Source organism: Girardinichthys multiradiatus, chromosome 23, assembly GCF_021462225.1.
Source record: "Girardinichthys multiradiatus isolate DD_20200921_A chromosome 23, DD_fGirMul_XY1, whole genome shotgun sequence".
Classification (NCBI taxonomy): Eukaryota; Metazoa; Chordata; class Actinopteri; order Cyprinodontiformes; family Goodeidae; genus Girardinichthys; species Girardinichthys multiradiatus.
The window spans coordinates 23,872,938-23,897,938 of record NC_061815.1 but is presented as its reverse complement, the minus strand read 5'-3'; the positions used below and the strand labels follow the sequence as shown (position 1 = coordinate 23,897,938).

Here is a 25,001-nt window from a genome sequence, read left to right as displayed (position 1 = left end):
CCCAGTTGTCTTTTCTTTTTTATTTTCTTTCTAGTGTTGACTACTCTGTTGAAAAATTTGTAAAATTATATCAGTGTATTTAAATGTACACTACTAATTTTCCAGTGAAGCTAAGGACCCAGCTTTTAAACAGACTTCATGGGTTTTCAGCATATATGAGATCAGGGCTTTTCAAAAGCTGAATGTTAACTTGCTTTTGTCTATTCACAAACTAATTTTGATGTGTGTTTGGGATCATTGTCCTATTGGAACATCCAACTGCATCTGGGTTTAAGCCATCTGATCCAACCTGTCAGCTTGAGAATATCAGGATATTGAGAAAGAACCCAAGACCCACAGGCTTCAACCTATCATAAATGGAAAGATGCCGGAACACCAGTGTAACTGTCCAAAGTGAAGTAAGTTTTATACTAACAAGGACTGTGAGTGCTGACCAAGAAAGATGCAACTGCAGAAATCAACACCTTAATGCTCCACTGAATTTGCAGCCACCCAAATGGACAAGCCAAGTTCCACCTGGAGAATAGTTGTATGGTCAAGCCAGAACAAAATTTAGATAATTGGCCTGAATGACAAGAGGAATATTTCTAAAATTCCACCACCTGCCAGGCATGGAGGTGGTAGCATCATGCTTAGGGTCTGTTTTGCTGCTCGTGGTACAAGTGCAATGCAGTCTACCTCCGAATTCTAAAACTTTACCTGAAAACAATAGCAAGATGTTCATTACTTGGACAAAATTCTGTTTTCAACAAGACAGTGATCTCAAACACATATTGTAGCTGGTTTTGGTTGGATAAAGCATGCTAACATTAACCTTCTGGAATGACAGCAACCTTAACCCTATTGAAAATGTATGGATTATACTTAAAGGCTGGGTCTTTGCCAAGATGCCAACCAGTTTAAATTAAAACCACCATGTTTTACATGTGTTCAAAAAGCATGTAGGTTGTTTACACATTGCAATTGGACTTTTATTTAAATATTACTGGGGGTGTATGTATATATTTGAACCTGTCATCATAATTTGTACCTTGCAAGGATTAAAGAAAATCTACAAAAGATATTTGAACTAGTTCTATTTGAAATACTTTGAATTTAGGTAAGGTAAGTTTATTTATAAAGCGCTTTTCAGCAACGAGACACTCAAAGCGCTGTACATACAATTACAATACAATCACAAAGCAAATAAACACAGATACAGACACAGAAAAACAAATCAAATGATAAAATCAAACAACAGAGGTAATTTAAAAAAGTAAAATAAAATAAAGAGAATACAATGATGGACAAGAAAATGAAAGGAAAATTGGACTGAAAACGCAACTAATCATGCCTAAATGGCACAGTCAAAGGCCACTCTAAACAAATAAGTTTTTAATCTTGATTTAAAGCAACTTAGGGTTTCGGCGCTTTTACAGTTTTCTGGCAGTTTATTCCAGATTAGTGGAGCATAAGAACTAAAAGCTGATTCTCCATGTTTGGTTCTAGTTCTCGGTATGCAGAGTAGGTTTGAGCCAGAAGACCTGAGAGGTCTGGCTGGTTGATACACTGACAACAAGTCTGTAATGTATTTTGGTGTTAAGCCATTCAGTGATTTATAGACTAACAGAAGTATTTTAAACTCTATTCTCTGAGCTACAGGGAGCCAGTGTAGGGACTTTAGAACCGGGCTGATGTGCTCCACTTTCTTAGTTCTAGTGAGGACGCAGGCAGCAGCGTTCTGGATCAACTGCAGCTGTCAGATCGACTTTTTAGGCAGACGTGTGAAGACAGCGTTGCAGTAATCAATTCTACTAAAGATGAACACATGAATTAGTATTTCAAGGTCCTGCTGAGACATTAGTCCTTTAATCCTGGAGATGTTCTTTAGGTGATAGAAGGCCGACCTAGTTACTACCTTTATGTGCCTCTGAAGGTTCAGGTCTGAGTCCATCACTACACCCAGGTTTTGAGCCTGACTGGTGGTTTCTAGCTGTATTAACTGAAGCTGTGTGCTAACTTTTAAACGCTCTTCCTTTGGTCCAAAGATTATTACTTCAGTTTTGTTTTGATTCAGCTGAAGAAAATGTAGGCTCATCCATGCATTGATTTCTTCTAAGCATTTATCCAGCGCTTCAATGGGTTCATGGTCACCTGGTGACATCGTAACGTATAGCTGTGTGTTGTCTGCATAGTTATGATAACTTACGTTGTTGTTTATTAAAATCTGAGTTAGGGGCAGCATGTAGATATTGAATAGGAGGGGCCCTAAGACGGACCCTTGGGGAACGCCACATGTGATTTTCGTGGTCTCTGATGTAAAGTTACCTACTGACACAAAAAAGTCCCTGTCCTTCAAGTAGGATTTAAACCAGTTGAGTGCTGTACCAGAAAGGCCGACCCAGTTTTCCAGGCGCTCTAATAAAATGGAGTGATCAACAGTGTTGAATGCTGCACTAAGGTCCAATAATACCAGCAATGTGGTTCTTCCACAGTCTGCATTTATATGGATGTCATTGAACACCTTGACAAGAGCAGTCTCTGTACTGTGGTGAGCAGGAAGCCTGACTGGAAGACATCGAAGCGGTTGGTCGTTGTTAGGAAGTTGTTTAACTGCTGAAACACAGCTTTTTCAATAATCTTACTGATGAAGGGGAGGTTTGATATAGGCCTGTAGTTCTGCAGTAGCAGCTTGTCCAAGTTGCTCTTTTTCAATAGAGGTTTGATAATTGCTGTTTTTAGGGCCTGTGGGAAAACACCTGACAAAAGGGACGTGTTTATTATTTGTGTTAAATCAGATGTTATTACAGGCAAAGCTTTCTTAAGGAAAGCTGTGGGTAAAACATTGAGACAGCAGGAAGAAGAGCTTAGTTGCTGTACGATTTCTTCTAAGGTTTTGTAGTTTATTTGGTGAAATTGGGAACTTTTGTCAAAATCGGTTCTAGTTTGAGACAACTTTGGTACTGGAGTTGATGTGGATGTGCTGACTGCCTCTCTGATCTTTTGGGTTTTTTCAGTGAAGAAGTTAGCAAATTCATTGCAGGCCCTGGTAGAGTGGAGTTCAGATGCTACAGTTACAGGAGGGTTTGTTAACCTGTCGACCGTGGTAAATAATGCACGAGCATTGTTAATGTTTTTAATGATGATCTCAGAAAAGAAAGATTCCCTTGGATTTTTCAGTTGTAGGTTATATCTGTATAGTCTCTCTTTATAAATAATATATTGAACCTGGAGTCCAGTCTTTTGCCACCTGCGTTCAGCTTTTCAACACTCCTTTTTTTCACTTCTGACTGGTGGAGCACTTCTCCATGGAGACATTTTCTTCCCAGAAACGACTTTCACTTTAATTGGAGCAATTGAATCAATGATGTCCGAGATTTTAGAATGAAAGTTATCTACCATCTCATCTACAGTGTTATAGGGCAAAGTGGAGGTAGAAGAGTAAATCTGGTTAAAGGTTTCAGCAGCACCATCCTTAAAGATGCATTTTCTTATCATGTCTCTTTGACAAAATGAGTCATTGGAGATGATACTTTCAAAAATAACAGAAAAGTGGTCAGATAGGGCAACATCAGTTACAGACACCTTGTAAATGTTTAGACCCTTAGTGATGATCAAGTCCAAAATATGTCCCTGTTTGTACATTTGCTGTTTAACCTGTTGAGTCAAACCAACATTTCTAAGAGTGTCACATAGCTCTATTGAACTTCTATCTTCAGGATTGTCCATGTGAATGTTGAAGTCTCCCACAATAATTAAACAGTCAAAATAAACACAAATCATAGATAAAAGCTCATTAAAATCACTGATAAAGTTTGTTTTGGACTTAGGAGGCCTGTAAATATTCAAGAACATGGTTCGGACCGGGCTCTTTACCTGAAAGGCCAAATATTCAAAAGAGTCAAATTTTCCCAGAAATACTTTTTTACACTCTAATAAATCTATAAACAAAGTGGCCACCCCTCCACCTTTTCTTTGCTGTCTGCTCTCACAAAGAAAATTGTAGTTCGGAGGCGTCGCCTCTATCAGAATGGGAGCTTCATTAAATTCATGTAACCATGTTTCTGTTAAAAACATAACATCAAGATCGTGGTCAGTAATAAAGTCATTGATTAAAAATTATTTTCCTGACAGAGATCTAATGTTCAATAAAGCCAGTTTATATGACTTAGTTGCTGATATTAACTCTCTGTCTGGTTGTACCTGACAGTTTATGGCTTTTGTTGATTGTTTATTACTGTCTCTTATCCTTTTGGCTTTGTTCTTTCTGTCACGTATAAGCACAGAGATTTTACAACTATCTCCTATTAGGGGACCAAGTTTTTCCTGGACATGCTCATTTCTGATAGAGTTACCACTGGGGCCCAGACTGTATCACGGAGAAGTGATTTGAAGGTCCTGATTAGGAGGAGATAGATCAGGAGGTGGTGGAGCTCTGCGACATTTGGAAGATGTTGGTTTAGTAGCAGGGCCTCGGCCACAGGGGGGTGTTGAATGGAGATGTCAGAGTCATTTAGGCCCCGATTTTAAGAGCTCCTTTCATGTTATCAGAATCAGTAAAGCAAAAAGCGGGCTCAGTGGTAGATGGGAGAGTTCTGTGCGGTCTGGGTCGGGGTCTGGGGTGAGGGGGGTTTAACGGGGGTGTCGGTCTGGGTTTGGGGTGAGGGGGGTATAATGGGGGGTCCACTTCTCCTGTGGATTTCGACGGGGGAGACCTTTTGTGATGACCTCTCTTTCTCAGCCAACTGGCTGATTGTTTCTGCTGGAGCTGTTGGAGGCAGCGTTATCATTGTTGTTGATACTCCATGTTCTCTGCTGAAGGTCGAAGCTGCTGGCGGATTATTTACTGAATAGAAGAGATTAGATGTGAGACGTTTGGCTCCTGGCTTGTTCAAACAGAAACCATCTTGCTTGAAGAGTTGTCTTTTTTCCCAAAAAATTTTAAAGTTGTCAATGAAGTTCACAGATGTAGTAGCACATGTTTTTTTCAACCACTTATTAATCATCAGAAGTCTCGAAAAAATCTAATCTCCACAGAAAATCAGTGCAAAGGGTCCACTGAGAAACACCTTGATATTGAGACCTCCAACAATATTCAGAAGATGAGTGAAAACCTCCTTCAGTCTTTCTGATTTTTTCTCAGCCACGTCATCCATGGCTCCACAGTGTATAATAAGATTTTCTAGAGACGGGCACTTTTCTGTGATTGCAAGAATATTCTCTGATACATGGGAAACCACGTTACTGGTACCAATCATAACTTCTGTGTTTTTCTTGTTGCAGAAGTTTTTAATCCCATCCACAGCTGTGTTGCCCACTATTAGGGTTCTTGGTCCGGTGGGGTACTTTTTCTCTGGCAATTTAGGAGAAGACTGTTTAGAATGAAGGTTGTTTTCAAACCTTTTATTGTTCTCAGAAGATGGATCATTATCCTGGTTTTCATTTTGTAGTAGAGCAAATCTGTTTTGGAGGAGAATTCCATTATTTCCAGCTGTCTCACTCCTATCAGTTGTTGTGACAGCAGCTCGCTGTCGAAGTCTCCTTTTCCCAGGGGAAACGGGGACATTTCTCTGTAATTCTGGCCATTCTAATTTATTTAATTGCTGAGATCTTCCAGTGAGTCGTCCACCTTGATTTTTTGGGCATGCGTCTAAAACATGCCAGGGGGGTCTGCCGGTAGGTTTATCCTCAGTGTTCTGATTGCCAGCTGAGTCGTTGACCTGGCTGTCACTGTTTGGGATCACAGGCAGAGTTGAATCATCGTTGTACCCCATATTCACCTCCACATTCACTTCTAGTCGGTGGATTTTCATCTCCAAAACAACCAATTTCTGTAAAAGTTTGTCGAAGTCCTCTGTGGTGAAGGGAGGCATTTTGTGCTGATTAGCTGGCGTCAACTTGTCCTGCTTTCGAGTTCGATTATAAAAACATCAAAGTCCTTTAAAAAAATAAAAAAATAAAATAACAATAATAATCCTTGGGAGTCGCTGGTAAGAAGTTGTTTTAGTTCAATATTTCTGTAATTTTGGCTAAGAGATAAAAAATTAGGAGTAAAAGAATGCAAGCAAGCAGGGAGCCTAGGAGAAAAGCATCTGAGCAGGCAGAAAGGCGGAAGTGCAAATGTTGTAAAATTAGCTTATGCTAAAAATTGATTCAATGCATAATTAAAAATCCAAAATTAATATAACATTTGTGCCCATGATGAGAGCATGGGAGATTTTGACTTTAAATGACACTATTTTCTTTTTGCATGAAATGACTTGTATGAATACTTGTCATTACACTGTTTTCAGGCATATTTCTGTGCTAGAATTATACATAATTAAATTTATTCCCAAAGATAAAGTACATAATAACTAATTGTTATGTCATGCTTTAAATCCTTTAGTATTTAGTATTTTCAGATTGCATTGGCTGCAACATTACAAAATATTTTTACACACAAAAAAGTGTATCAGAAACACAAAACAGAAGCTCCCCAAATTAGAAATTTCAGAAAATACATGATCAAACAGAATAGTGCTATAGTGATCCAGTAGCCAAAATTAAAAAATGTATACTTAAAGGGATTGTTTAGAATTTTTAAAGTGAAGTTCTTTTAAATGCTAAAATGAGTGAATATCCAATCTGCAGTAGATATCTCTCATAGCATCTTTTATTTTTACTTTTACTTTTAGTTGCTAACAGAGGCTGATGGCTAATGGTTAGTTTCAGAAGGGCCAAAACCAAGGTACACTTCAGTCATGTTGGAACTAATGCACTCTCAAAAACATTATGCCAGTTAATATAAACACAACTTTTAAAACTTAATTGAGCATTTTATTTTAAATCTTTAAACGTCATGTTTGCACTGCATGGTTATTTACAGAAAAGGCATTAATTGTTTTAGTAAGAAATGGAAAGGGTCTTCCTGTGTCCAAAAAGAGACCAGCGAACAGAACATGTAAAGTGTTTCTGGTCAGAGTAACTGCCTCTAAGGAAAGTAAAGTGGTGTAAAAAGCAAAAATATTGCAGCGGTTTAAATGAACGCTATTGTACTGATTTTTAAATTGCCGTTCTTTTCTAAAAGGCAGTTACTCTGACCAGAAAGGTCATTGGTGATATACAGTCTCCTATATACAAAAAAAGCATTGACTTCTCAGTACATACACTAACTGATCCAAATATTGCAAAACTTTAAATGGTAACAACAGCGCTTACAAAAACCAGCATGACCTTTTTTTACATTGAACTTGTTTTATGACCGTAGAAGTCTTTGGCTTCAGACTTCTGGACCAACTCATCTAGATTTATACTAAAGGTGTACACAAGGTGTCCAACCACAAAAGAAATAAAATAAATAAAACAAATTGCTAAATTAAGATACTGCTATGATTTTTCATCGGTCTAGACAAGGATAAGCATTCAAAAAAACATTATTGCATACTTTTCAATGGCTTTAAGTTAAGAGCTAGATGTCCAAAAAATTCATTCCTATAATTTCAAGAGAAGTGACGTCACGGCATGAAGCATAAATTCTAGTGTGGAAGGTGTCTGAATCTGGGAGATTTGGAAAATATTTTGTTTCGCTTTGAATAATTTTATACTTTTATTACTTTAAAAATGATAAGACAAGCTAAGCAAATTTACATTTCTGCTAAACCATTTCTGACCTGAAAACAGTCTGGATTTTGATTTAATATGTCGGATTTAAAAAATAAAATAAAACTTGTTTGTTATGTTGCAGTATTAGTTTGTGATTTAGGGAATTCAAATCGTCAAAAAGTGCACTGAATGAATATTATGAGTTATTCTGTACCTTTCGAAATTTCAGTTAACAAAATGAAACAAACTTTCTCAACGAAGTTTTTTCGCGCACGTAAACCGTGCGGAATGACGTCATCCCCTTTCCTCGGTGCCCAGTCTCTGCTTGTTTCGGCTCCTCCGCGCTGCCGCTGGAGTTAGCTCGGAAACCAGAGGTCGGTCTGTCTGTTATCAGTCGTGAGAGTCGCGACTGGGGTTCTTTTAAACTTTTTTCCCCTCATCACCGTTATTCCTGAACGAGTGGGAGAGAGTTTGACCCTCGTTTTGGATGCATGGGAGCTTCCTGGGAGCGGCGAAAGGAGAAGGTAGGTTTGACTGCTGCAGCTACCGCCTCCTGTCGTCGTCCCTCTCGGACTGTCAGGGCTTCCAGCTCAGTCCCTGCGACCCGACTACCGCATTGCTGCCTATAGAATGGAGGCAAGCTGGTGGTTTAGGCCCCACTGACTGTGTGTCCGGTTAAATATTAGGTAAAATCAGCTAATAGTTATCTTGGTGCGAGTTTAGCCCCGTTTCTGGTGTTAAAGCAGCGAATACCAGCAGTGGTCAGTGTCCTACTGTCTGTTTTATTGCAGGCATGCCTCAGTATTGTTCCTCTGCTTGTACATCATGTTGTTAATACACTCAGTTTAGATATAGCCCACAAGAATAACATTTCATAGACCTAACATGATCAAATCGACAAACGTCCCCACAGCTGTTTAACACAAACACAGCTGCATATCTGATGAACGCATGTACTATTTACACCCCCATCTAGTTTATTTGCTATGCCAGATACTTTTCAACGAGTCAGCCTCTGTCTTTGTGCACTGATTTTACCTGCCGAGTGCAGAGGAATCACAGAAGCATCCTCTTCATCCTTTGTCGTTAATTTTCCTGAACCCTTAATTGACATCTGAAGCAGCATCATGGAGGTAGTTGAAGCCCCTCTCCTGTTTTATAACGCAGCTACACGACAATGACACATGCTTTTCAGGTCATGTTAATCTGATATGAGCTCACTGACTCCTTATCCACCTTCCTGCTGAGAGCCACGTCAGACCCCAAAGCTGGGCTAGGCTCATGATGATCTGGACAGTAGCCATGATGAGTTATAGTTGAGGATGCTGATGATAGTGTGAAGGTCACAGCTCTCTTCTGCTCTTTAACTGGCAAGGCGTATACACAACAATTTCAAACATAAATATTTTACATGATAACATTTGCTTTTATATAGTACTAGAAAGCCATGGTTTCTTATATACTGCTGCTAAAATAATAAAGCGGTAGTTATTTAAGTTATTACATTTTTCATTATTTTGATACATAAACTTAAGAAAGAAAATCCAGAATTAATTAGTCAGTCTTTTTTATAACAACCCAAATGCATTCTGAAGAATATTGTTATGGTCAAGCGAGACAAAGATTCAGCTGTTAGGCCACAATAACAAGAGGAATATTTGGAGGAAACAAGATATCTTTTTCCGACCATACAGTACTCTACTAACTTGTTGAGCAAAGTGGTGCTAGAATCATGCTGAGGGACATATTCACAGCTAGAGTTACTGGTGCATTGCACAAAGAGTGTAGACTAAAAGAGGACTAACTCCAACTCCTTCAACTCCATCTCCAAGTAAAAGTTAGATGTTGAAATCTGGATGTAGTTTATATAAACAATTACTGAACATTTTAAGTAAACAGAGTTGGTTAGAATGATTAATGAATGATTAAATGTCAGTCAGTCATTTTCTACCGCTTATTCCATAGTGGGTCACGGGGGAGCTGGTGCCTATCTCCAGCAGTCTACGGGCAAGAGGCAGGGTACACCCTGGACAGGTCGCCAGTCCATCGCAGGGCAACACACAAACAACCACACACACACTCATTCATACACCTAAGGGCAATTTAGAGAAACCAATTAACCTAACAGGCATGTCTTTGGACTGTAGGAGGAAGCTGGAGTACCCGGTGAGAACCCACGCATGCACTGGGAGAACATGCAAACTGATTAAATGCCATTTGTTAATAATAATGATGAAGAGGAGAAAACACCAGACTTAAAGATTTCAGAGGCTTAGATTTAAAACAAATATTTGAAAGAATAACATCTAAACCATTAATACTAAAAAGAAGACATAACAACAATAAAAATATTATTAATAATTATACATTAACATCAGTCTAAGGTAAAACTAAGGGTTAAATAAAACTTGCAGATACAGGGAGCCTATAATGAGGTTAAAATTTAAGAATGAAACCTTAATTGCTGAAATTCAGTTAAAACTTAAACTGAAAACATACATCTTAAGTTTGTTTTTAATGATGTCAATAGTCCCTAGGAAAGCTGCTCCATAGAAAAATGAGGCCTCACTCTGGGTATTTGTTCTCACTCTTGTTGGCTGCCTGTTAATCCCCCATTTCTTTAAAAACCTCACAGGACAGCAGGTCCTGAGGACCAGGGTTCAGTCAGCCTGGTCCGTTCTGGTTTTTAAAAGGCTCTGCATTGGGCTGAGAGAGAAATGGTCAACCTCAGGCAGTTACATCTTCTTTCTGTTTTACTCTTTAAAGAGTGACAGAAGTCTTTGTCTGTTTTGTTAACCTAGAGAAAAGTGTAGAGGTCTTCTTTTAGCCAGCTGATTGTCAGCATGCTGCAACAAGTGGGAGAGGGGCAGTACTCTGGCGCTTTCTCTGGCGTCTTATTTTAAACTGTTGGAAGCATTTTACTTAAAACAGGAGGAGCACCTAAGTTCAGGCCTTGAGAGCTAACAACACACCGAAATCAAATGAATGGCTGGTTACCGGGCCTCTGCAGAGCTGGAAGAAGATAACGAGGATTGAAGTCAACCATCTAATTCAGGCGTATAGCCTTGTTTCTAAAATATTTGCAGGTTTGGTCAATCTGATACCTGTAACCAAGCCATGCCTCGTCACTATTCTGAATTGCTGCGGCAGCACTTAACTTAAAACCATTTCAGCAGAGGTGTTCTGATTAGTTTGGTTAGTAATGACAACTGTCTGTGAACAATGCACTGAGTCAGAAACTGCTCCAGAAGCATGCCTTTCTGGATCAAAAGCTTTAGCTTTACACAAGATCACATATCAATCAAATGTACTTTATCTGTCCTTTATTACAAGACTTTAGAAGTCAGTTATTCGCCTGGAGGACTTTTAGACGCCCCCTTGTAATAGGTTATAATATTTACATGTAGGATTTATTGTTTTATTTAGAACAGATATTTTCCATCTGTTAAGTGTCCTGTCCTTTGTTGTTGTAAAATCTGAATTAAAAAAGGCTTGCACTGTTCAACAAATCACAGCTGGGTGAATCCTGCCTGCCTAGAAAGCACAAATTATTTCTGTAATCTTGTTTCTATGACATTTCTATGTCTGGTTGGTGTTTTACATTAAAATATTGACTTCATTTAGTTATTCAATCCACCAACATTTTTTTTCTTCTTCTTTTTTTAACAGCCCTTTGTGACCAATGAGGTTTGAGGTATATTTCAGATTTTCTCAACATTTAGAAGGAGCAGCATTGTCGTGATGTAGTCACCACTGAGGGGTGGAGATGTGATCGATGCTCATGATGTGACTCATCCACCTTGCAGGGTGCCTTTAGTGGTCTAGGTTTTCCCTGGGAGCATCAGCTTTACCTTATACTAATCAAATCCTGTTTAAATATGAATAAATGTCTGAGATTACATCTGGATTTTAAACAAGACTTAACCAGTTAAAACATTTCAAAACATCAAATTATTTGTTTGTGAATTAAAAATAAAAATGGCTACAGTGCAGTGCTGATCCTTCTGGTCGTAAATGAGTGCTGTCTATACATTAGTATCTACTTTTTTGTACTATTGCTATTATTTCATCAAGTATCTCAGCAGGCATGCTATATTCAGAGTAGAGGAAAAATAAATCAGCCAGTTTCTCTCTGTCAGGAAACCTGGGGGAAATCCAGAATAGACCAAAAGAGGGAGGAGATCCCAGTGCCAAAAATCACCATGACAAATTCCTGAGATAGAGGAACACAGAAAGCTAAGTTATTTAAAGCTCTCCTTTCAGGTGTAGGAGGAGAGCTAAGTGGATGGAAGTGTGAGAAAGAATCCAAACAGCCAATGAGCCAGAGAAAGAAAGCGGATAAAGATAAAGAGCTCTGTGGTGTAGTTTGATTTCTAATGATCATAAAAAATACAATGTTTTGCAACGACACAGAAAAATGTAAAGGTGGAAAGCTTTAGAGGGGCTGGGTGTGGTTCATTTATTCCAATAAAGGTGTAAACACAAGGTTGTCCAGGAATCCCACCAAATGTTTTTTACCTTCAGCATTTTGTGTCCGGTGTAAGCATCTCCTACCATGACTCTGTCCAACGGGCTAAATATTACATTAGCATGAAAAATGCAGATTCATAACCCTCGGAACATACTAGCCGACAAATATTGCCCTCAGGCAGTGCTCTGCGACATGAATATTGCACACCCTGACATTGCGATGACAATATTCTCACGATGTATCGTGAAGCCTTAGAGACAAGCATTCACATCAGTTAAATTACAGATCGGACCCGGGCATCTATGGCCCGCGGGCCACATCCAGCCTTTTAGATGTCCAAAATGAATCACCGATAAATAAATTCTGCATGCAAATTGGAGCATGCTGCTTTTTTTTGAAAAAAAAAAAAATCTTTTCTTTTAAAGAAACTGCTTTTGTTTCCTTGTTTGCTTCACGATCTTAGCATCGCTGTGAACAAATGTCAGCTCATGCTAGAGAGAGAGACTAATATTAGGGCTGGAACAGTTAATTATTGAAATAATCATCAACTAAATTAGTAATCAAATCATTAACTGGAGTATACAGACTCTAATACAGACTATTTGTTGAAAGAACAACCCACTCAGAGCAGTAATGAAGCCAAACCTGTACAAAAAATATCAACATGTTTGCATTTAAAATGAAACACCTTTGTCTGTAAATATGCTCTATCCAGAACTCCTCAAGTGGCAAAGTTTTAGCCTCACCTGGTTCAAATTTCATTATATTTCCAATCTAACATCCCAGTGTTGTGAAGACCTGGTGTTTATATATGATGTCAAAGGTCAGGTGGCTGCTTTTGGAGAATTATGTTCTTAGGGATTATAGTTGAATAAACATGAGGCAGGACTAGACATGGGCAGGACACTGGTATCAGAACATATCAAGCTTTTAAAATTTAGTGTTTCAAACCCATTAAAATTCTTCTCATGCCATTGCTATGTTTAAAGTCCTTTTAATAAGAAGCCAGAGAAAGAGCCCTATCGATTAGAGCTTCAGGCATTATGGAGCGGCGCTGTTTACACTAATATTAAACAGTTAAAACATGACAATCCCATATTGGCCCATTTCTAGACCACACACAGCGTAATGTTTTTGTTTTTAATACGTGAAGGTGTCAGTTGTCATGGCATGTTAGATTTCATTGTTCAAGATATTTGGAGTTTATTTCCACTATATTTGTGGAATAATTGACTATGATCCGGACCTCAGTAACAACCAATCACGTGACTCTTTGGGAAAACAAACTACCTTCCTTTATTATAGCTTCACTGTGGTCTAAAGGACCATCTGAAGGATCATCCAGTATCTGGAGGGTTCCCGGACTTCAATATTGTGCATGGCTTAGATAATATATTTCTGTAAACACATTATTGCTGCCGATCTGATGATCTTTCCCATTCTTCATCAACGAAATATCAAGGCGCCTAACATGAGAGAGCAACAAAGTACTAAAAGAGCAAAGAGATTTGTATAAAAGCCGAAGAAAATGCAAACAGATCCAGATAAAAACAAGAAATGAGAACCATGCTGCTAAAAATGAATAATTTGCAAAAGATCGCTGGCCTAAAGCCTCGGGCCCCACCGATGCGCATTGTTTCATAGAATAAAATAGGGGCGTAGTTTCTGATGTGTGCTTGTTGTCCCTGATGTAAGTAGTCCTTTAGTCAAAATCCTACAGTTTACAAAACTATGCTCTTTTGTGAAACACTGTGTTCTTTGTGTACAAAACAGTGTTATTAAATTTAAAAGAGCTTTCTTTTCTGTAATGTTTCTGTGTGAAAGCAAACACTGTTAAAGGTTTTCAGTTTAGCCTGGAAAGGTCTGGAATTGGTTTGATTATTTTCCAGGTCTGGATAAGGGTGGTAAAATAGTGTAGAAAAATATGTGTGTATTTCCAGACTATTCCCCATGACATATTGGGTGAATGTGGCTCTAGTGTAAAGCGCTTTGAGTATGATTGGAAAAGCGCTATTTAAGTTCAGTCCATTTACCAAATGAACGTAAAGGACTGAAAACCCTTTTACATTTTAAAACATTTGTGTCAAACACTTTTACAGTTACATCAAGCCTCCATAAAGTCTTCTCTGATGCTTCTGTGTGTGTGGACTTGATCTGTGAGCATCCAGATCAGCCAGTCGTCTCATTTTTATCCTGTCAAACAAAAAGAGCTGAAAACAATCAGTCTCCATTTAACTTGTGGCTGGTCTTTAAGGGAATGGCAAACAGCCGTGACTAGTCGCTGTTGCATAGCTACACGATGGTGTGTCTTCGCCCACATACAAACACACACACACACACACACACACACACACACACAAATGACTGCCAAGAATAATACCCCTACACTTCCTGCCTCAGGAATCAGAGCTAACGCAGGCGTATATGTAGAAAAAAAAAAAAAAAAAAACCACAAACATTTGTTTTCTTAACATTTAAGCACTCACGCTGGCAGAGCTCTGGCCTGTACAGTAGAAGTGCCTTCAGATCACAAACATGTTGAAGCCGAAGGCTGCCTGTGCTAGTCGGTGTGCTCTGTCTGTGTTTAATTTGCGTTAGCGTCTCAGTCAGAGTTTGAAGACGCCAGTGAGAGCCTCAGGTACTTTTCATCAAGCTTTCAGGCTTCTCTGTTGACCTTGATGTTCTCATACAGTCACACCAAAACATTAACAGCTTCCACGTCAGCATCTACCAGCTGCTTCTGCTGTAAGATGACGAAAGCCGGCAGAGAGTCGTGATTGTTTGGTTTTAGATCTGGAAATGAAACAAGTAACCTGATCTCATGCCTGCCGGCCATGTGTGATCTCCAACCTTCTGTTTGAGTATTAATCACATGTTTTTCTGTGTGTGTGGACAGACTGTGCTGCCGGTCCTGACTGCTTAGCACGATGAGTGAGGCGGAGGGCCAGTTCTACAGTGTCCAGGTGGGGGACTCCACCTTTACTGTGCTCAAGCGCTACCAGCAGCTTCGTGCCATTGGCTCCGGGGCCCAGGGCATTGTCTGGTGAGTGCTGTACATTTCCAGACCTCTTTCCTAATTCTTTCATTAATCAGTTTTCTTTCATGTTATTTTGCATCATTTTCTACCATACCAAGTTATTACACTGGTATAAGGCAAGATCGCTTTTACATAGGCAATATATTCCTCATAGAAAATATTTAGTACTCTTCATAAAATCCATCTGATGTTTAAAGCCAAGACTTTATTCCTTTATGGTAATACTTATGGCACTAACCAGTTAGATAGACTACAAGCATGTCTTGAAGATATAAAAACTTGGATGACTTTAAATTTTTTGCTTCTAAATTCAGACAAGACAGAAGTTGTCGTCTTTGGACCGGAGTCTTTAAAAAAGAAACTGCTTAGTCAACCACTTAACCTGGATGGCATTAAATTGACCTCCGGTAATAAAATAAAAAACCTTGGTGATATTTTTGACCAGGACATGTCATTTAAATCCCATATTAAACAGGTTTCTAGGATTCCCTTCTTTCACCTCCGGAACATTGCGAAAATTAGAAATATCCTGTCCAGGAGTGACGCTGAAAAACTAGTCCATGCATTTGTTACTTCAAGGCTGGACTATTGTAATTCTTTACTATCAGGATGTCCACAAAATGCAGTTAAAAGCCTTCAGCTGATTCAAAATGCTGCAGCAAGAGTTCTGATGAAAATTAAAAAGAGATCATATTTCTCCTATTTTAGCTTCCCTTCATTGGCTCCCTGTTAAATCCAGAATAGAATTTAAAATTCTTCTCCTCACATATAAAGCACTTAATAATCTAGCTCCATCATACATCAGAGATCTGATTGTTCCATATGTTCCTAACAGAGCACTTCATTCTCAGACTGCAGGTTTACTGGTGGTTCCTAGAGTCTCTAGAAGTAGAATGGGAGGCAGATCCTTTAGTTATCAGGCTCCTCTCCTGTGGAACCAGCTCCCAGCTTTAGTCCGTGAGGCGGACACCCTGTCTACTTTTAAGGCTAGGCTTAAAACTTTCTTTTTTGATAAAGCTTATAGTTAGAGTGGCTTAGTTTATCAGGGAGGGAGCCTTCTTCCCTCCCTGTTGGTTGGAGTAAGGGGGAGTCAGGTTTAGCCTAAACCGGCTCATTTATGGTTGAGGTGCAAACACGCTATCCATTTCTGCTACCTGTATGACCCCTTCTCTTTTCCAATGGTTATAATCAGTCTGAGAGAGAGAGGTATCCCAATCATTGTGGTTTTTAGTATAACAATGACCATCAGTGGGACCCTTTGTGGGGTTCCTTGAGACGACATTGTTGTAAATGGGTGCCATTTGGCTGGGTAATCTGAACTGAGGCTGTCTGTGTGGTTGTGCTGCTGTGGGCTTAGGCTGCTGGAGGACATGGTGACCACTTTCACCCTCTTCGCTACATTCTCACACTACTCTCCAGTTTTGCATTATTTGCTGTTATTTCAGCTTTTAACTTTGTTCTCTCTCTTTTCTCTTCATAGAAACTACACCTGGCCTGACTCTGTGTCTATGTGACACCTTTCTGGAGAGGGGAATTGTTTGAGCTTCTGCTGGCAACAACTTAATGCTCACCCTCTACTGATGATCCACATGACCCTGTCTTTCAGTGTTTAACCCTTTCTCTCTCCTAGACATGGAAATTGACGGAGCTTTTACTGTAACTAATTATATGTGCTCTCTTTCAGACTCTAACCTTGAAAACTGGCTCAAAGTTTATCTGTTCTTTCTTTCTAGGTGAAATGACTAAAGGAGCTACATCCATTAACATTTACTTTTCCTTCCCATAGAAAGTACTCCTGGATCAGTGCTTCTCTGTTCTTTTTGTGTCTCTGCTCTGTTCTCTCAAACCCCAGGCGGTCGTGGCAGATGGCCGCTCACACTGAGCCTGGTTCTGCTGGAGGTTTCTTCCTGTTAAAAGGGAGTTTTTCTTCTCCACTGTCGCTACATGAATGCTCAGTATGAGGGATTGCTGCAAAGTCAACGCAAGTGACTGTCCACTGTCTCTACATGCTCATCCAGGAGGAGGGAATGCTGCAAGTCACTGACTGGATGCAATCTGCTGGGTTTCCTTAGATAGAAAAACTTTTTATGCAGTTTGCATAAATAACTAACTTTGACTGCACTGTTCAATTGTTAGGATTAATTGGAATGTATGTAACTGACTTTTGTGAAGTGCCTTGAGACAACATGTGTTGTGAATTGGCGCTATATAAATAAACTGAATTGAATTGAATTGAATTGAATTGAACTTAATTTTATAACTTTTTAGGTTATAAAATTTATATTGCAGGGATAACTCTGGACCATGACCGTGTAAAGTGTAGAACAGCTGTGCATCAGGGCCAGATGATGCTATTTAGGGATGGGTACCGAATTCCGTCGGTACTACCGAGTACCGATTCAAGTAAAATCAAACAGTACCACGTTTCGGTACCTAAACCCATCATTGTAACACTGAGAGAGTGGGAGAGTGGGCAATTTTCCATGCCGAACATGAACACATCATTGCACACACAAGAGCTTAATGAAGCTGATAATAGAAAGCGCTCGAAAGTATCGCTCCACTTTTCAAAATGCGATGCAAATTGTGCTCGCTGCAATATTTGTGACGCGAAGTGCAAGGCCAGTGGTGGGAAGCACCTGGCTAAGCACAGGATTTTTCTCGTCAATCTACGGCTAAAACTCCTGCATTTGGTACCGTCAGCACGCCTGCATCCGTTAGCGGCTTCATGCATTATTAAGAAAAAACACGGGTAAGGGTTTTCATGTTGAAGAAATGTTTGAAACAACTGAGATGTTACAATCCAAACAGCTGGATGTTGTTTTGATACATTCAGTAAAGCTTATACAGGGGTTGGGCAATGAAACTGAAACACCTGTCATTTTAGTGTGGGAGGTTTCATGGCTAAATTGGACCAGCCTGGTAGCCAGTCTTCATTGATTGCACATTGCACCAGTAAGAGCAGAGTGTGAAGGTTCAATTAGCAGGGTAAGAACACAGTTTTGATCAAAATATTGAAATGCACACAACATTATGGGTGACATACCAGAGTTCAAAAGAGGACAAATTGTTGGTGCACGTCTTGCTGGCGCATCTGTGACCAAGACAGCAAGTCTTTGTGATGTATCAAGAGTCACGGTATCCAGGGTAATGTCAGCATACCACCAAGAAGGATGAACCACATCCAACAGGATTAACTGTGGACGCAAGAGGAAGCTGTCTGAAAGGGATGTTCGGGTGCTAACCCGGATTGTATCCAAAAAACATAAAACCACAGCTGCCCAAATCACAGCAGAATTAAATGTGCACTTCAACTCTCCTGTTTCCACCAGAACTGTCCGTCGGGAGCTCCACAGGGTCAATATACACGGCCGGGCTGCTATAGCCAAACCTTTGGTCACTCATGCCAATGCCAAACGTCGGTTTCAATGGTGCAAGGAGTGCAAATCTTGGGCGGTGGACAATGTGAAACATGTATTGTTCTCTGATGAGTCCACCTTTACTGTTTTCCCCACATCTGGGAGAGTTACGGTGTGGAGAAGCCCCAAAGAAGCGTACCACCAAGACTGTTGCATGCCCAGAGTGAAGCATGGGAGTGGATCAGTGATGGTTTGGGCTGCCATATCATGGCATTCCCTTGGCCCAATACTTGTGCTAGATGGGCGCATCACTGCCAAGGACTACTGAACCATTCTTGAGGACCATGTGCATCCAATGGTTCAAACATTGTATCCTGAAGGCGGTGCCGTGTATCAGGATGACAATGCACCAATACACACAGCAAGACTGGTGAAAGATTGGTTTGATGAACATGAAAGTGAAGTTGAACATCTCCCATGGCCTGCACAGTCACCAGATCTAAATATTATTGAACCACTTTGGGGTGTTTTGGAGGAGCGAGTCAGGAAACGTTTTCCTCCACCAGTATCATGTAGTGACCTGGCCACTATCCTGCAAGAAGAATGGCTTAAAATCCCTCTGACCACTGTGCAGGACTTGTATATGTCATTCCCAAGACGAATTGACGCTGTATTGGCCGCAAAAGGAGGCCCTACACCATACTAATAAATTATTGTGGTCTAAAACCAGGTGTTTCAGTTTGATTGTCCAACCCCTGTATATTGACAAATAATTAGGTCAAATTTTATTATTAAACAAATTAACATTTTTTACCACATAAATACACATAATAGTACCGAAAACTGGTACATTTGAGTACCGGTATTGATTCCCAGGTACCGGGTATAGGTACCGTATTGGTTAAAATGTGAAAGCAACCCATCCCTAATGCTATTACTAGATTTGTGGCCAATTTCCAAGCTCTGCTTTTGTAAAGCTTTCACGAACTGTTACTGATTTGAGCCAGAATCTGAACTACAACTAACAGTATTTAAAACCATTATTTTTCAGCTTTTCTGAAGTTACTTTTTTATACTAGAAACAGAGGAGGTATCATGGGATATGTTTGAGAGAGGAGTCCCCATGAAACGCTATTTATTATTATTTGAAAACGAAGACCATGTTATCAGAGTTGACACACAGAGCTGTGTTTAGCAACCATTAATAGCGATTACGGCTGCCCGCATTTACAAACCCAGCATGTTTTAATGACAAAGGTTAAAACTCAAAAGGATAAAATACAGCAGCTTTGCTGTAATATATTCAGCTTTCCTATTATCTACAGAAGTTTCGCTCCTTATTTAAAACATACAGCCTGAAAGAACAGCCGACATGCCTCCATAGAAAGTAGATTTTTCTTTTCTGAAAGCTTCTTACAGCTTTTGTGCTTCCTCTTACTTTACCAGCTTATTAAACACCTCACTGATACAGAAATATCTAACTTGGCTTAACTCAGTAGCAATTTCCATGGTTATAGTGATGGATCTATATTATTACATTATTAGAAAAGTCCAAAATCATTTTAGCTGGTACAGTACTCAGCTTGAACACTTCTACTGTGTAATCCTGTAGTTGTTACCAGTGACCTTATTATTGTTTGCAGGGTTACAGACTGATCCATCGTATTGTTCTTTAAATTGAGAAAAACTAAATTTAGTAACAAATACATCTTAGCTGTTTTTTTTTACTTTTAAGGCAACAAAGCACAAATCTCGGTAAGATGCATCTATTTGCTTCTAACTTTTGTTTTTCTTTCGTCTTTCATGAAACGTGTGACCAGCTCTGCTCTGGATACAGACCTTGGTATACCAGTGGCTGTGAAGAAGCTCTGTCGTCCCTTTCAAAACCAGACACATGCAAAGCGGGCCTACAGGGAACTGGTGCTGCTAAAATGTGTCAACCACAAAAACGTAAGATTTAATGCAGTGCTCCAACCTGGTTGAAGCATTTTATTTCTGACGTGGAGTTACAAATAAGCCTCCGTAAATCAGTGGCAATAATACTTGTTTGATAAGTTGTGCAACAGTATAAAACTCAACTCAACCAATGGTAAAAGTGTTACAGTTTTACATTGTTTGGGATCCTGTTGTAAGATCCAATCACCCTTTGGCAGAAATGCTGGAAGGCGCTGCATAAAGTGCTTTAAAGAATAAGCAGACCTGAGAGGAGAAAGGAGTGAGCTCTGTGCGGTGTGCAGTAGAAGGAAGTGGATGGGAGAGTAACGGAGTGAACTAATGGCCTGTCTTTCTGCTCACAGATCATCCGTCTGATCAATGTTTTCACGCCTCAGAAGTCTCTGGAGGAGTTCCAGGATCTGTGAGTGACAGCAGAGGGAGCTTTACAAATCTCTTCAGTTAAAATATTTTATCCAGATTTTGTTTTGTATTTTTCTTTTAAAGGTGTTCCATTTGTTACTTAGTTTAATTTTATTATCTACCTTTGCTCATGTCATTCATCCCTCCTATCATCTAGTTATCTGGTGATGGAGCTCATGGATGCCAGCTTATGTCAGGTGATTCACATGGACCTAGACCATGAGAGGATGTCCTACCTGCTCTATCAGATCCTTTGTGGCATCAGGCACCTGCACTCGGCTGGGATCATCCACAGGGTAAGTCCAGGTGTTAATTAAACATTGTACATACAGGTCCTTCTCAAAATATTAGCATATTGTGATAAAGTTCATTATTTTCCATAATGTCATGATGAAAATTTAACATTCATATATTTTAGATTCATGGCACACTAACTGAAATATTTCAGGCCTTTTATTGTCTTAATACGGATGATTTTGGCATCCAGCTCATGAAAACCCAAAATTCCTATCTCACAAAATTAGCATATCATTAAAAGGGTCTCTAAACGAGCTATGAACCTAATCATTTGAATCAACGAGTTAACTCTAAACACCTGCAAAAGATTCCTGAGGCCTTTAAAACTCCCAGCCTGGTTCATCACTCACAACCCCAATCATGGGTAAGACTCCCGACCTGACTGTTGTCCAGAAGGCCACTATTGACACCCTTAAGCAAGAGGGTAAGACACAGAAAGAAATTTCTGAACGAATAGGCTGTTCCCAGAGTGCTGTATCAAGGCACCTCAGTGGGAAGTCTGTGGGAAGGAAAAAGTGTGGCAGAAAACGCTGCACAACGAGAAGAGGTGACCGGACCCTGAGGAAGATTGTGGAGAAGGGCCGATTCCAGACCTTGGGGGACCTGCGGAAGCAGTGGACTGAGTCTGGAGTAGAAACATCCAGAGCCACCGTGCACAGGCGTGTGCAGGAAATGGGCTACAGGTGCCGCATTCCCCAGGTCAAGCCACTTTTGAACCAGAAACAACGGCAGAAGCGCCTGACCTGGGCTACAGAGAAACAGGTCTGGACTGTTGCTCAGTGGTCCAAAGTACTTTTTTCGGATGAAAGCAAATTCTGCATGTCATTCGGAAATCAAGGTGCCAGAGTCTGGAGGAAGACTAGGAAGAAGGAAATGCCAAAATGCCAGAAGTCCAGTGTCAAGTACCCACAATCAGTGATGGTCTGGGGTGCCGTGTCAGCTGCTGGTGTTGGTCCACTGTGTTTTATCAAGGGCAGGGTCAATGCAGCTAGCTATCAGGAGATTTTGGAGCACTTCATGCTTCCATCTGCTGAAAAGCTTTATAGAGATGAAGATTTCATTTTTCAGCACGACCTGGCACCTGCTCACAGTGCCAAAACCACTGGTAAATGGTTTACTGACCATGGTATCACTGTGCTCAATTGGCCTGCCAACTCTCCTGACCTGAACCCCATAGAGAATCTGTGGGATATTGTGAAGAGAACGTTGAGAGACTCAAGACCCAACACTCTGGATGAGCTAAAGGCCGCTATCGAAGCATCCTGGGCCTCCATAAGACCTCAGCAGTGCCACAGGCTGATTGCCTCCATGCCACGCCGCATTGAAGCAGTCATTTCTGCAAAAGGATTCCCGACCAAGTATTGAGTGCATAACTGTACATGATTATTTGAAGGTTGACGTTTTTTGTATTAAAAACAATTTTCTTTTATTGGTCAGATGAAATATGCTAATTTTGTGAGATAGGAATTTTGGGTTTTCATCACAATATCACAATATGCTAATATTTTGAGAAGGACCTGTACAGTACAGACCAAAGGTTTGGACACACCTTCTCATTGAAAGAGTTGTCTTTATTTTCATGACTATGAATATTGTAGCTTCACACTGAAGGCATCAAAACTATGAATTAACACATGTGGAATTATATACTGAACAAAAAAGTGTGAAACAACTGAAAATATGTCTTATATTCTAGGTTGTTCAAAGTAGCCACCTTTTGCTTTGACTACTGCTCTGCACACTCTTGGCATTCTGTTGATGAGCTTCAAGAGGTAGTCATCTGAAATGGTTTTCCAACAGTCTTGAAGAAGTTCCCAGAGATGCTTAGCACTTGTTGGCCCTTTTGCCTTCACTCTGCGGTCCAGTTCACCCCAAACCATCTCGATTGGGTTCAGGTCCGGTGACTGTGGAGGCCAGGTCATCTGGCGCAGCACCCCATCACTCTCCTTCTTGGTCAAATAGCCCTTACACAGCCTGGAGGTGTGTTTGGGGTCATTGTTCTGTTGAAAAATAAATGATGGTCCAACTAAATGCAAACTGGATGGAATAGCATGACGCTGCAAGATGCTGTGGTAGCCATGCTGGTTCAGTATGCCTTCAATTTTTAATAAATCCCCAACAGTGACACCAGCAAAGCACCCCCACACCATCACACCTCCTCCTCCATGCTTCACGGTGGGAACCAGGCATGTAGAGTCCATCCGTTCACCTCTTCTGCACTGCACAAAGACACGGTGGTTTCAACCAAAGATCTCAAACTTGGACTCATTAGACCAAAGCACAGATTTCCACTGGTCTAATGTCCATTCCTTGTGTTCTTTAGCCCAAACAAGTCTCTTCTGCTTGTTGCCTGTCCTCAGGAGTGGTTTCCTAGCAGCTATTTTACCATGAAGGCCTGATTCACACAGTCTCCTCTTAACAGTTGTTCTAGAGATGTGTTTGCTGCTAGAACTCTGTGTGGCATTGACCTGTTCTCTAATCTGAGCTGCTGTTAACCTGCGATTTCTGAGGCTGGTGACTCGGATGAACTTATCGTCCGCAGCAGAGGTGACTATTTGTCTTCCTTTCCTGGGACAGTCCTCATATGAGCCAGTTTCTTTGTAGCGCTTGATAGTTTTTGCGACTGCACTGTGGGACACTTTCAAAGTTTTCCCAATTGTTCGGACTGACTGACCTTTATTTCTTAAAGTAATGATGGCCACTCGTTTTTCTTTACTTAGCTGCTTTTTTCTTGCCATAATACAAATTCTAACAGTCTATTCAGTAGGACTATCAGCTGTGTACTGTATCCACAACACAACTGATGGTCCCAACCCCATTTATAAGGCTTGAAATCCCACTTATTAAACCTGACAGGGCACACCTGTGAAGTGAAAACCATTTCAGGTGACTACCTCTTGAAGCTCATCAACAGAATGCCAAGAGTGTGTGGAGCAGTAATCAAAGCAAAAGGTGGCTACTTTGAAGAACCTAGAATATAAGACATATTTTCAGTTGCTTCATACTTTTTTGTTCAGTATATAATTCCACATGTGTTAATTCATATTTTTGATGCCTTCAGTGTGAAGCTACAATATTCATAGTCATGAAAATAAAGAAAACTCTTTGAATGAGAAGGTGTGTCCAAACTTTTGGTCTGTACTGTATATTAATTCTCTCTTTAATTAAGTATTAAGGGTGTTGTGACTATGATTATGCATATATTATTTGATATTAATATTTTAATATTTTATCAAATAATATTTCGGTCTGTTAAGGGTTATCCTGTGAATACCAGCCCAGTAAGGCGATGGTATTAGGACAAAATAGAAAGGTGTGAGACGAGCTCTGACATTATTGAACAGCATAAACTCTGCACATATATGGAATGAATTCACACAATTTCTTAAAATACAAGAATTTATTTACAAAAATAAGTCAACTCAAAGTCAAACATATTTCAATCAACAAACTCTTTACTATGCTAAAACAATCCAACTAAACTACCAAGCAGAATTAAAGAATAACGAAGACTAATGGACTATGTACAATATAAACAAGTTGATTAAAGATGATTGGAAACCATGACCAAAAGAGTGATGCAACATTACCATCCAATGTTTATGTTTGAGAACCAAGGATTATCTTGAAGAATCTGGAAATGAAGTTAAGTTAGTCTTGGAACTAACTTAGGAAATAATCAGCAAACATTTAGACAACCATTCACAATGCAAGATCAGATAAAATATTATTTTAATAAAATAATGTTTTAAAGAATTATCTGCTGAATAAAACCAACCTTCTGGATGACTAATTCTCAACAGTGTTTAATTAGCTGCCTTTATTTATTGAAATAATATTTAAAGAAATATTATTAAGGAAATAGTAAAATAATATTTAAGTGAGTATTATTTTGAAAAAGAGCCAAATTTAGTAAAAT

General features: G+C 39.7%; 1 protein-coding gene across 2 annotated transcripts in view; it reads left to right on the top strand.

The window, feature by feature from the left end:
- The first annotated feature begins 7,860 nt into the window (after positions 1-7,860).
- mapk9 (mitogen-activated protein kinase 9) overlaps positions 7,861-25,001 on the top strand; it is a 28,833-nt gene continuing 11,692 nt past the window's right edge. The window contains exons 1-5 of one of the 2 annotated variants that reach the window (XM_047353167.1): positions 7,861-8,087; positions 14,931-15,077; positions 20,251-20,380; positions 20,728-20,786; positions 20,943-21,081. In XM_047353167.1, the coding sequence (XP_047209123.1) occupies positions 14,962-15,077; positions 20,251-20,380; positions 20,728-20,786; positions 20,943-21,081 (444 nt within the window). In that variant the 5' untranslated portion in view covers positions 7,861-8,087; positions 14,931-14,961. The remainder of the gene's footprint in view (positions 8,088-14,930; positions 15,078-20,250; positions 20,381-20,727; positions 20,787-20,942; positions 21,082-25,001) is intronic. The other variant, XM_047353166.1, reaches the window with a different exon arrangement.